The 13,854-nt window shown below is 36.0% G+C and overlaps 2 protein-coding genes across 8 annotated transcripts in view; one reads left to right on the top strand and one right to left on the bottom strand.

The window, feature by feature from the left end:
• The window catches only part of LOC122447612 (PHD finger protein 11), an 80,637-nt gene extending 75,096 nt beyond the window's left edge, over positions 1-5,541 (bottom strand). Inside the window, exons 1-3 of one of the 5 annotated variants that reach the window (XM_043478302.1) lie at positions 5,437-5,541; positions 4,849-4,996; positions 1,548-1,904 (exon numbers count right to left, since the gene is read on the bottom strand). In XM_043478302.1, coding sequence (XP_043334237.1) covers positions 1,548-1,563 — 16 coding nt within the window. In that variant the 5' untranslated portion in view covers positions 1,564-1,904; positions 4,849-4,996; positions 5,437-5,541. Of the gene's footprint in view, positions 1-1,547; positions 1,905-4,848 lie in introns of all 5 variants that reach the window. The other 4 variants (XM_043478303.1, XM_043478305.1, XM_043478301.1 and 1 more) reach the window with 4 other exon arrangements.
• A 2-nt stretch (positions 5,542-5,543) lies between these two features.
• The window catches only part of CAB39L (calcium binding protein 39 like), a 90,138-nt gene continuing 81,827 nt past the window's right edge, over positions 5,544-13,854 (top strand). For all 3 annotated transcript variants that reach the window (XM_043478314.1, XM_043478312.1, XM_043478311.1), the window contains exon 1: positions 5,544-5,663. The gene's annotated coding sequence lies outside the window, so the exon portion shown is untranslated. The remainder of the gene's footprint in view (positions 5,664-13,854) is intronic.

Below are 13,854 nucleotides of genomic sequence, written 5' to 3'. Positions count from 1 at the left end.
TGATACTGCTGTACATATATATTGGAATTAAGCAAATAAATAAGTCCATAACAGATAATGGGAATTTACAGATAAGCAAGGAGACTAGCTTAGCATACCCATATGGTAATGGATTAGAGCCAGAAACATCAGTATAAACTCATGTTTAACTAAATATAGTTAGAGATGGTTACATACAGAAATATTTATAGATATGTGTAAATACAATTTATATATACCTTGCTCTGTCAGTTGAGAGAGCCTATAATCAAGACACCCCAAGAGCAACAAACACACCTATTGCCCAGATCTTGGTTTGTAATACAATTCTCCAAAAAAAGGAACCAGGTAGGCTATTCAAGAAACAGCTCATTCTAGGAGGATGGCAGGAAATACATGAGATGAACTTGGAGCATCTTTTAGTAACAGAAAATAAGAAAGTGCTAAAAACCAAAAACGAAGAACAAAACAAAAACCACCTGCCCTGATGGGGTATGTCAAAGGGGGAGGAGACTCACTGAAAGAGCTCCAAATGCCCAATCCTGGGATAATTTGAGTAACAAAATTAAAAAGTACTGGATTATAACCCAAAATATAAAATATGTATCCATGAATCTATACTGATATAAATACATGACTGAGTAAATACATATATTGGGGAGAGGAGACCAATCTCCCTTGCAGAAGTATTTTGAATAATAGTGTGAGTATCCTGCTCTCAAAGAGGAGGAGTATGACTTTCCACTCTGGAAGTATAGGCTGCACGTAGTGATCTCCTGTCAAAGAGTAAGTAGGGAAATGGAGGGGAAAAGAGAGCATTAATTTACAGTGGAAAAATCACTGAACACGATGTCAGCCAGGTGATCAAGCTCAATATCAACAGGCGAGAAATCATGTTGATACCACGTACCCTTGACATCATTTGGTAAAAAATGACACTTTATCTCTATGGTCTTCCTCCCCCCAAAAAACAACCCCAGGTCTAATCATGAGAAAAAAAAATACCACTCAATAATTCCAATAGAGGGGCATCTTATAAGACACTTGGATACAAAATCTTACAAAAACAAGAAATGTCTGAGAAACTGTTATATCCATGAGGACCCTAAGGAGACATGACAAGTAAATGTAATGTGGTATCCTGAATGGGACCCTGGAATAGAAAAAGACATCATGTAAGGAAATAAGAATAAACTATGGACTTTAGTTAACAATAATGTGTCAGTAACAATAACTGTAACAAATGTATCAGCCAAATGTTAGATTTTAAACATAGGCAGAACTGGGTGCAGGGAACTCTGTACCAGCCTTTCAATTTTTCTGTAAAGCTGAAAGTTTTCTAAAAAAATAAAGTATATTTTTTAAAAGTACATTAAAGTACTGACTAAGCATTACAGATACACAATTAATTATAAAGAGTCAAAACTGTTGTTCCATGAGAATAAATCCTTAATTGTAATTCAGGAAAGTCACATGCAATGAAAAAACTTGAAAATTCGACAATTCAACTTCATTAAGTAGTCTATATACTTTTAAACATAAAGTTTAACAATGGTTTTTCAACCTACCATTTTTTTCTCCCATCTTTTGGTGCTGTTTACAAACATAAAATTCTTCGAAATTAACTTTATCAAAGAATTGAATCACTTTGATTGTAGAATATAACTGGAATCCAACTGTGGTTTCTGAAATTTGCAGTACTCAGAGAAAATATATCATTATACTGTTTTAAGCCGAATATTCGTTGACACTTGAATTTTAAACTGTGCTTGAAGAAACTTTCAGAAATGATTACTAGTCCAACTTAATGATCACTCCATGAATCTTTATCAAGCGAACACATACAGTTGTATCAGATCATCAACAATATCTTTTTAAAAACAAAAATCATCTTCATCTTTTGGTCCATGAATACATCAAACATTCTGTAAGGAAAACAATAAGGAATGGTAAATGGCATATTTGAAAATAATAAAATATATCAGAAAAAAAGGGTTGTTGTAACAATAGCTCTATCTTTTAAAATAGCACGAACTATTATGAAAAAAGAATACATATTAACTGGAAAAACATGTAAAATATCAATATTATGAATATTATAGAAAAATTCAAAATTACCTATTTAAAATATGTTAATTAATATAAACTATCTCCATTTCATAAAGCTTTAAAAACTTTTAAATGGGGCTAATCATGTTAACCACTTCAAAAGACTGTTGTGAGGCTGACTTAATCCCTTAGAATAATACCCAGCATATTACAAAGGACTCAATAAATGCTAACAGTCATTATTATTCTTTCAGTATATATACTTTAAAAACAAAATTGAATTTTAGTATATATAAATTTTTATAATCTTTCATTGATAATATATCTTGTACTTTCTCTCATCATTAATGTTTTCCTATAATATGACCTTTTAAGTGATTGTACAATGTACTTTGGTCAATAATCCATAAGTTAAATTATACTAAAGAATTTTAACAATTAAAATGTAGTAAGTTAAGTAAACCTCTATATCAGACATTTAGATTATTTCTGGTTTTCCAATACAATAAATAATGATGGAATATACTTTATGCCTATCTCTGATTATTTCTTTAAGATATACACCTAGAGGTGGAACTCAGGGTCAAAAAGAGGTCAGCAATTTTAGTCTCAGGATGTTAGTCAACATATGATAAATTCTTCTCCTACTCCCACACCAAATTCACAGAAATCTTAATTTTTTTAATTAAAAATATAGAATCATGCTGAAAATAAAGAGGAAATTATCTACAGACTGAGTCTGTGGGACCTCTCTGTGGAAAGGCAACAGATGGGAAGTTGCAAAGATAATGCCAACCACAAATGTATCATGGCAAAATAAAGAGAAGATCCTCTCAGAGGAGATGAGTATATACAACCAAGAGTCATCAAACATCTGAAAAAAGTTACACCATGGAAGACACTCAACAAGCCCACCAAACTGATGAACTGAATTGAATTCAAGAGGATTAACAGAGCGTCCTGAAAATAGTTTTAAAACAAATAGTATTGTATTTAATATCAAAGAGCTAATGAAGGAAGCCTCATCTATGAAATAACATACAATTCTGAAAAATAATTAACTGGATATCTTGGATATAAAAGTAGTTGTTAAATAAACTCAATAATTAACAGTCATAGTAACATAGATTCAGATGAAGAGCCAGTTAGTAAGCTAGGAGACGAAGTTGAGTAATTCACTCAGAATATAGAGCAAAGAACTGACAAAAAGAGGGGTAAGTAGACAGAAGACAAGGTAATAATGACCAAAAAATTCTTATAACTGGAAACACATAGGCCACTAAGGGTCCACTGAGTTACAAAATAAACTTATTAATACACACCACTAGACAAACCATGGGTAAACTTCAGAATATCAAGAATAAAGACAAAGTCTCAGAAACTTTCAGAAAATCTAGATGATCTAAAATGAACATTTATCAAACTGGTAATCAGACTTCTCATCAGAAATGTCGATGCAAAATATTAAGGGAAAATAAGTCTGAATCCAGAATACTATTTCAGCCACGTTATGTTTCAATAGTAAGAGTTTAAAAAAAAAAAAAAGACAAAAACTCTTACAGACACTCAAAGAGCCATTCAGAGACTCTGAAAGAAATGAAGAAGTACTTCATTAATAAAAACTAACCTAAAAAAAAAAAAAAAAAAAAACCTAACCTAGAAGGAAGTACTGAGGTAAAAGAAGCAAAAGTGAGCAAATACATAAATAAAACACATTAATGCTACATAAAAACAGATTAAAAGTGGGTTTTAATGACAAATGAAATAATGCTAGAAGATAAAACCACAGGAAATTAACGTTCTTTTTGGAGGAGGGACAGAAGGGGATTGTTCTAAGATTAGAGAAAGTAAAGTAAATCATACTAAGTTCTTTGTAGAGAGGATATCAATACGAATTAAATGTATGAATTGCATTAAAAATATAAAGGTAACACTTTGGAAAGCAACTATCCTCCAATAAAAATTAATTTTAAAAAATGTAAAAAGAACAATATGAAAAAGAAAACAGAACAAAGAAAACTTGGGGCTAAACTCAAAGAAAAATGGAAAAATACAAGATACAAAAGATACGAACAGAAACACGGTAAATAAAGAAGACATGAAAGAGGCCAAATATGTTAGTAATCACAAAAAAGGTTTTCTTCAGTAAATTTGCAGAATATTGTAAAGCACAGAGAAGAAAATTTAAATCATTCATAATCTCATCATCCAGAGACTACCAATTTAACTTTAGATTGTAACAGTACTTAAAAATTTGTTCATATTTTCCCCCCTTCTCACTTTTTCATTTTGGCAGAAAAATACTGATTCGCTTCGATTTATGGTTCGTTTTCACCAATAGGCTTTTGTGAAACTGTGACTCTTTCTTCCGTTATGTTTTAACAGGGATGACAGTAATGAATATTTATTGAGTATAAACCATGTGTCAGGCAGGCTTCTAAACACTTCCCCTGTTCTTATTAACCTGCATAACAATCACGAGGGACAAACTGTAGCATGCCTGGTTTTTCTCACAAAGAAGCTAAAGATATTACACTGTAAATAGCAAAGACAAACTAAGGAACCAAGCAGCCTGGTTTCTGAGCCCGTTTTTTGATCCTTCTAATCTACCGCCTCATTCTTAACACACACAGAACTCACTGCAGGATTCCACTTGCTGATGAGCACAATTACATATTGTTTCTTATTTTACTTCCTACCTATTGGGGATAACTACTTATGGGGTTGTGGTTAATTAGAGTCAGGAGCTCTGAGCATCTGCTCTCAACTCTGTGATCTTGGGGAAATGATTTTACTTATTCAGGGTTTCTGTAGTCTTACCTGTGAAATGGGTCAGTGGTTAAATCGTCAAGTTCTGCTTCTGGATTTTGGACTGCAGTTCATTTTCCGCAGCCCCTTTCACAGCTTCAGGTTCCCAGCTGCTTTAGGAATCACCTCTCAAGAACGTGTGCAACCGGATTACAGGAGACTGAAATGCGGGGGGTGAGAACTCAGGGCGCCCGCGATTCCCCCCCTTCAGCCCGGGACTGGACGCAGGTAAGAGGGACAAGGGAGGTCGCAAAGGCTGGGATCCAGGCGGCAAGAGTTCCGCCGCGTTCCCTGGTCCTGGAGCGAGGCTTCGGGAGGGCCACCCAGGGCCGTTACACTAGCTCAGCTAACGCTTTCCACGCAGCCCGCGACAGTCGAGAGCTGCGCTCCGCCCGCCCCGCTGGCGAGGCTGAGTTCCCCGCGGGTCGGACTCCTCTCCCACTCAATGCCGCCGAGAAGCCGCGGCCTCAGCTGCCCCCTGGCCGGGAAGTACTTCCCATTTACTAAACCTCACCTTAGCCAACAATCCCTCCCCGCCTCAGCCGGGTAAGGAGGACCGCCCATATTTCCAACCCGAAATGGGAGGAGTAGGACACCTACCGCTCCCACTACCCAGCCCCTAGCGCATTGACTGCACACCTCCACCGGGTTCACGCCTCAGAGGTTCCGAGCGCGTACAGCCTGCAACGCGGCGGCGCTTGAGCGCGCCGTCTTCCGATTGGCTGTCAGAGCTCTCGGGTTGTCTCGCGCTCTCCGACTGGACCAATGCGGCTATCCACAGTTGAGAGGCCGGCATCGCTGGAGGGGTGGTTCGTCTGTTTCCTCTGGTAGGTGCTTGGCTGCCATCTTGTGTGTGGCTGGGACTGGGCCGCTGGGCCTTTGGAACCTTCCTTAGCGACTCAAGCTATAGAGATGTCCTGAAGAAGCAATGGAGGAAAGAAGGGGCCTGAGGAAACAGACCTGGAAGCTTCTTACCTCCCTGAAAGGGAAAAGTTTTCCTGGTCTGAGTCTCAGCCCTGGCTGGAAAGAGATAAATGATGGAGGTGATTAGGATCACACACAGGCTTTGGTTTGTTATTGTCAGGGCTTGGCGTGGACTCTGATGCTTTAACGGTGATCCCTTGGGTTCCAGGGAACTAGTCTAGTAATCGTTGTCTGCGAAAGATTCTGACCATCAGCCCTCTATAGTGACAAGGAGGGTTGTCTGATGGAGAAAGGAACAAGACTGGTAATGGAAGAGGAGAGAGGGAGATACGACTATCTTTACGAGTCGAAAGAGACGTCTTCGTTTTCTGTTGTTTGCGAGGGAGTGACTACTCATGTGTTTTGCTTAACCTCTAAGACCATCCTTTGGAAGCCGTGAGCCCCAGGTTCTGCGTTAGGGCAGTTTCACTCATTAGTGTACAGCCGGTACTCCTGCAGCGGGGTTTTTTTTGTTTGTTTGTTTAAAAGCTAGAACGTGGATGGCCTTTGCAGAAACAGTGGAAGCGAAGGAAGAATTTTGTCAAATCTTGGTTTTCCTGATTACGATCTGCTGAAGATTTGGGAATCTCAGGGTTTGCCTTGGCATGCTTGGTGGCTTTGTCCTGGGTAGGCAGAGGTTTGTGTAAAAGAAAACATTTTTAACTCCCAAGCTCTTTGAGATGGGAGGACGGAGGCAGGAATTATCTCCTTCTCCCCTTTATTATTTTTAAAAACCAAAGTAGAAAGCTTGCTTGGTTATTCATTTGAGGGGGAAATTATCTCAGATCCGAAAACCTAGCTAAAAGGCTAATACTTCATGATTAACGTTAGCCGTTTTGATACTCATGAGAAGGAGCGAAGATACTGCCTTGAGTTTAGAAATCACTTTTCAAGGTAAACTGGTAACCCAATCAAGTCAACAGTGCTTTTTATTTTGTGGCAGGAGTATCAAGGAAAACAGCAGTAAAATAAACAATTGAAAATTAATTTTCTTTAAAAATTTTACTTTTTTATCCATGAATCTTAAAAACTTAAGTCATAAGAGTTCAAATATCAGTAATTTATTATGGAGTTGATGGCTTAGGTATTAGGTGCCTAAGGAATTTTGGTGTCTATGGGGAGTTTTGGAACCAGTCCTTGGCTCTGGAGAACTGTATAGGCTATCAAAGGGTTTGGTGGTTAACAAACACCAATATCACAAAGTAGCTGCTCAGTAAATGTTTGTGAAAGCCTTTGGGTAAGGATAACATGGTAATAGTTCTTGGGATATATTCAAAAATATAATTGTTGAATGAATAAATTTAAAAAATACAGCAATTGGGAGGTATGGATACACTTTTTTTTTTTCAGTTGAGTTCAGCCGCTCAGTCGTGTCTGACTCTGCGACCCCATGGATTGCAGCACACCAGATCTCCCTGTCCATCATCAACTCCCAGAGTTTACTCAAACTCATGTCCATTGAGTTTACTCAAACTCGTGTCCATTTTTTTTTCTTTAGCCTAACTGGAAAATAATTTTTTAATCTGCTTTCCAGAAAACTTGAACTTAAGTTTTTCTTTTCCATTTTATACATTAGAATAATACTAAGGACAGGTTCATAATCCTTTTTTTCTGAGGTCTGTTTATGAGATCCTACAGTAGAGGTAATGAAAATGAACCCTTAAGTAATAATGCTCTATTTGCCATTTTTTTCTTGAAAGTATCCAGTCTCAGTAAATGATGCCAAACTTATTGCTCTCAGTCTCTTCTGCTGAAGAAAATTTATTACTCTTTTATTTTCTTTTTAACACAACTTAAAGTCAAAATACTGTGTTTACATTTACTATATTGCGTAAATATGTTCTATATATAAGTAATTTTAACATAACAAATTAGGTGAGTATCCACAGACTTTTGTTTGAAGAATATAATTCTCTAGATTTCATAATATATAATCTGAAGATCCATAGAAATGTTTGTTGTAACACTTTTACGTGAACAGTGTTAAGTGATGTTAAGTAAAAGTGATTTAACTTTGATGTTAGAGATTATTTTTTAACGCAATCTCATATATACAAATTTAGATTCTTTCCCATTATCAAGTGATACATAGTTTATAAAAGAAAAAATTAGATGACATCTTTTAAATATTTTTGTGACTGAATATAGATTAGAATCTATCTAACAGCATTTTATTTATTTTTAAATTATTTTTTATTTTTTTCATTTATTTTTATTAGTGGGAGGCTAATTACTTTACAGTATTGTAGTGGTTTTTGCCATACATTGACATGAATCAGCCATGGATATACATGCTAACACAGCATTTTAAAAAGTCAATAATAAAAATTGTTCCCATAACCTGTTTGGAATTCTTGCATTTGGTACTTTAAAATGCCAAAAGGTTTTATGAGTGAAGGTTTTAGAGTGATGGATGATAAGCATTTCTTTTATATTATTATTAAAATAGAGTTGACTTAAATATTATATAGTTTCAGGTGTTCATTGCAATTCAATATCTTTATATATAATACTTCATACAAAGTTAATATAAAATATTGACTATATTTTTTTTCTGAACCAAACGTGAGTCTGCTCACCTGCCGTACAGCAAAGCCAATTTATTGACATTGCCTATGGTAAAGGAAAATACAGCGATTATTGCAGGCCCTAATAAGAAGTATGGGTAGCTCATGTTAAAAAGAGCCAAACTCCTGGGTGGTTTTCAGGGGATTGGTTTTGAAGACAACATTTCAGGGTGAGGGCTGCAGAATTCATGACTTTCTTCTGATTGGTTGGTAGTGAGGTAACAGTGATGCTTCAGAAGTCTCAATCGTCAACCTTCTGGCCCGAGCTCATCTGGGGTCTAGTGCTTGAGGATGTAGTCACCATCCTCCACCTGGGTGGAGAGTTGGGTGGGGGGCTTAGTTCCTGATAAAGATATCTGTCAGATTGTTATGTCTGTCCCTTGAGGAGGAACTAAGACTCTTGCTTTATCACTGAATTATTGTCTTTACTTTTCTTGTTTAACTGCTTTTCCTTTGTTTCTGCATTCCCTCATTTCCATAATTAGTAACTGCCTGTGCCTGCTCTTTGGAACTCAGGGAAAGCCTGGAAGACTAAAGCCTTCTTCTACAAACAAAGAAATGGGGAACACAGAGGGGGCTTTTGTACCAAGGGGGGCCCCCAGGAACATGCTTTGTTTCAGTACCTCCTTTTTCTTTGATACTGCTTAATCTTGAGGGGAACAGGTGGGGACAAGAAAGGGAATAAAGTTTTGGTTGGAGAGGTTAATCATAAACTCAGCAGAGGAGCTCAGTTTTAGGGGGACTCAGTTTCATATTCCCTGTGCTGTACATTACATTCTTGTAACTTTTTAGTTTTATGCCTAGCAGTTTGTACCTCTTAATCCCCTTCACCTGTTTTGCCTTGTACCCATACCTCTCCTCTTTGGTAACCAATAGTTTTTTTCTTTGTATAGTATCTGTGAGTCTGTTTCTGCCTTGTTACATTTGTTTTATTTTTTAGATTCCATATATAAGTGAAAATACAAGCACTTCTTTATTAAAAACATTAAAATGTGATAGGTTCTCCTCTCTGTAACTATATTGCATATAATCATCCTTTTAAAATTTATTTTGAAGTACCAGAAATACTTTGCTGGGCTTTGTAATTAGTTTTGACTATGTAGATATCACTTTAGGGGGAACATTTTGAGATTTTCAGAAATATTTCTATAGTCTTCATTAATTTGATGTGTTTTACCATTATTTTTCTGATATTCAATAAGGTCCATTATGGGAATAAAACAATGTGACTAAAAATAAAATATTTAAAACTTATAAAGATCATTCCATTTTATAGCTCAGAGAGCTATCTATATTCAATATCCTGATGTAAACTGCTTTGGAAAAGAAAATAAAAAATGTATTCATGTATAGCTGAATCAATTCTATGTGTGACAGAAAAAGACACATCATTGTAAATTAACTATTTCAATTAAAAAAAAATAAAAACTATAAAAATCAAAATGACTGCTGCAGTTTGTGCTTTTCAGCTAATCAATGGAATTGATTGGATGTTTGAATTATGAGAATGTCCATTAACTACTGAAAATGCTTCTGAGGTAAACACATGGTACACTTATATTTCACTTAAGCAAGGCAATTTTTAAATTATTATATATTTAGGTTTTTTGAAAAGCATAGGGGAATTGAAACACTACTTCTTCCTTTGAAATCTCACTTGTTCCTGCTGTTCATTTTTGTGTAAATGAGCCCTAATTCTAAAGTTCTGCTCTCTTAAGCACTTAACACATGTCTCACAGCCTTTTGATAATTAGATCTACTCAATTTATGTACTACTTACCCCCTTTCATGTTTCCTATGTTGATTAATGGCTTTTCAGTGGCTCAGATGTAGAACAAAATTCTTATGTCTCCCTTTTGCCCAATTTTATAATTTGTAACTTCAGCCTCCAAATGGCTTTCTTCATTTTCTACTATCACTGCCACTGTCCTGAATTATTTTAGGTCTTCCTTTTCTTTTTCTTAACATTTCATATGCCATGGTAGTATTGACAAAGCTCATTCTCCTTGACTTTAAATTTGTATTAGTTAAGACACAAGTTTGACTTCCATGACTGCACCCATGGAGAAAAGACCAAGTAAACTTGGAAAGAAAATCAGATAGGATTAGATTATTTTAGCAGTGACATTTTATGTCAGATGTTAACAAAGCATGCTGGTAGCTCAGTGGTAAAGAATCCTCCTGCCAATGCAGGAGATGTAGGTTCTATCCCTGGGTTGGGAAGATCTCCTTGAAAAGAAAATGGCAACCCACTCCAGTTTTCTTGCCTGGGAAGTCCCATTGACAAAGGAGCCTGGCGGGCTGCAGTTCATGGGGTTGCAAAAGAGTTGGACACAACTTAGCTGCTAAACAACAATAGCCCAACATGTTTTAAAAATTCAAGGAAATAAATATTCCATTTCTCACCAAACTATTAAGAATTCAGGACATCAACAAGCATTTATAAACATGAAACAAGGAATGTTGTTCCTAGGAACCCTTCTTGAAGAATATACTGGAGAATTTCAGACATAATAGTGATAGGAATGATAATATAGTGATAGAATGGTATATAAATGTTATATAATCTGATGTTGAAATAATACAATCTACAGAAAAAGGGAGGAGGAGGTGAGGGGAAGTGCAAAGTAGAATAGTGGTCACTTGCTTCAGAGGAATTAGCTATAAGGAAAACGATAATGCTTGAAGCTGACTGATGGACAGAAACATATTATAAATAAGTATACATACTTAGATGTAAAGCACTCATTAAAGTGTTACAATACCAGGTAGGGGAGAAGAGGAAGTTAGTAATTTTATTACTGTTAATAGCAGGGAACTAACTATCTTAAAAAGGGCAGGGGAAAATGAGGAGTATTGTATAAAGCTATTATTATAGAGTTAACCCCTGATAACAAAATATACAACACTCCCCTAAATGTTAAAAGAAATATCTACCCTAAAAAGAGCAAAGAGAGCAGACCATATAATGATGTGAACACATATTCTGTATATTTTTATCTGTACACACACAAAATGAAGGTGAAGCATTATCTCATTGCAAAATAGATGTATTAATACATGTGTATGGCTCAACTTAATGATTGTTGTATATGAAAGATACAGTTGTAAAAAGTATAAAGGGAGTTAATAGATGAATAAAAATAGTAAGAGTATAAGACATATCAAATAAATGCAAAGTTTTTAGAAAGCAGGATTCATCATCTTAGTATTAGACAAGGCAGAATTTAATTGAAAAGAATTAATTGAAAAATTAAGATGAAGGATATTATAAAATAACCCTTATAAAGCTAAGGGCTATATTTACAGTAAAGATTTTAAAACATATCTATTTATCAAATGACGCATCAATAGACATCATAAAGTAGAAACTGCTAGAGAGGTAAGAAGGAACAGAAACCTCTAATTATAGAAGACTAACACATGTCTCGGCGTAAGTCAGGTTAAGTGGACCAAAAAAATCAGTAAAGTAGCTCTTACAGATTTGTATCAAAATCTGAATCCATTAATAGAGAATATATGTTCTCAAGTGCACATAGGACAGTTATAAAAATCTATAGAAGACTAACACATGTCTCGGCGTAAGTCAGGTTAAGTGGACCAAAAAAATCAGTAAAGTAGCTCTTACAGATTTGTATCAAAGTCTGAATCCATTAATAGAGAATATATGTTCTCAAGTGCACATAGGACAGTTATAAAAATCTATTTTATATTAGACCACAAAGAATATCTTGGTTCCAGAATACAAAAAGTAAAAATTTTGATCACACATAGTAAGTCAAGAAAATAATTCAAAAATTAAAAAAACAAAACAAAACCTGGCTCAAGGTTTCTGTAGGATGATGGTACCTGTCTAAATCCAAATCTCTCCATATATCCTTTTTGAAAACCACACAGATCTATAAGGAGAGCAAAGTTAACTACCACCACCCTTGCCTAACAATTTCAAATTATGGTTATGTAGGCAAGTTAACACTGAAATAAAACAGTGTCAGCTCTAGAACCTGTGCTCAGATGACAAGTGAAGTTGAGACTTCAGAACAGAGGAAAGGGAAGCAGGACCTGGGGTCAGTAGAATGCAAGTAGAAGAGAAAAGCCTACCCTAAAGAGGAAAATCCTTGATGGCTCAGTTGGTAAAGAATTCACCTGGGCTTCCCAAGTGGCACTAATGATAAAGAATCCACCTGCCAATGCAAGAGATGCGAGAGACACGAGTTCAACCCTTAGGTCGGGAAGATCCCCTGGAAAAGGAAATGGCAACCCATTCCAGTATTCTTGCCTGGAAAATTCGGTGGACAGAGGAGCCTGGTCGGCTATATGGAGTCGCAAAGACACACAACTGAGCATACATGCATATTGCAAAAACAGCCAAAAACAATTCATGTTGACATATGGCAGCACCAACACAATATTGTAGAGCAATTTCTGTTCAATTAAAAAAATTATAAAACAGCCACAAATGATTAATTATCTTAAAAAAAGCCCTTCTCACCCAAATCCAAAGTTATATAATATAGTCTATGGACTGTGGGAGACCAGCACTTTGATGCCTTTCTGGTAAGAATACAAAAGTGCAAAGCCCAGGAGGGAATTTGACAGTATCTCATAGAATCGCATATGCATGTATCTTTTGACCCAGACATCTCACTTTTAGGAATCTGTTCTAAGGACACATTGGCATAAAATATAAACTGGCATTTGTATAAATTTAGTCAAACAATTACTTGTAGTACCAAAAGATTGGCAACAATGAAATAATCTCCAGGTTGATGGTGTCCCTTCCAAGCCACTCTTTTCCTCAGAATGCATAAAGAGACTATAGAAAGTCTCCATGCACCAGTATAGGGTGATCTGCAGAGTATATTTTGAAATGGAAAAAACAAAAGCCCAGAAGAGTCTATAGATTAATCTATAAGTAGAAGGGATGGTGCCAATGATGGAGCGATTTCTCTGTAACTTGTTTATATAGTTTCGATCTTAGAATCATGTATGTTTACATATTCAAAAATAAAATAAAGAGGTAGAAAGAGAAATCTAAAAGGAAATGAATTTATGTAACTATAAAGAATTTTGATGACATATCCACTCAAGAAAAGGAACAATTTTGGTAACTTTATCTTTTTATTTATGGCTGCATTGGGTCTTCATTGCTACTCAAAGGCTTTCTCTAGTTGCAGTGCTCAAGCTTCTCATTGCGGTGGCTTCTCTTGTTGCAGAGATGGGATCTAGGGTGTGCAAGCTGAATAGTTGCAGCTCATGGGCTTAGTTGTCCCACAACATGTGGGATCTTCCCAGACCAGGGATCGAACCGATATCCCCTGCATTAGCAGGCAGATGCTTAACCACTGGACCACCAGGGAAGCCCTAATTTTAGTGACTTTAGAACATAAATTCTGGGCTGTACCTTGGCCCTCTGCATCTGCAGTGTCAACCAACCACAGATTGAGCATGTTCCGGGAAAAAGAAATTCGAGAAAGTTCCAAAAAGC

Source organism: Cervus canadensis, chromosome 9 (genome assembly GCF_019320065.1).
Source record: "Cervus canadensis isolate Bull #8, Minnesota chromosome 9, ASM1932006v1, whole genome shotgun sequence".
Lineage (NCBI taxonomy): Eukaryota > Metazoa > Chordata > Mammalia > Artiodactyla > Cervidae > Cervus > Cervus canadensis.
Note: the sequence above shows the minus strand (reverse complement) of the source record. Positions and strands in the feature narration are given on the sequence as shown.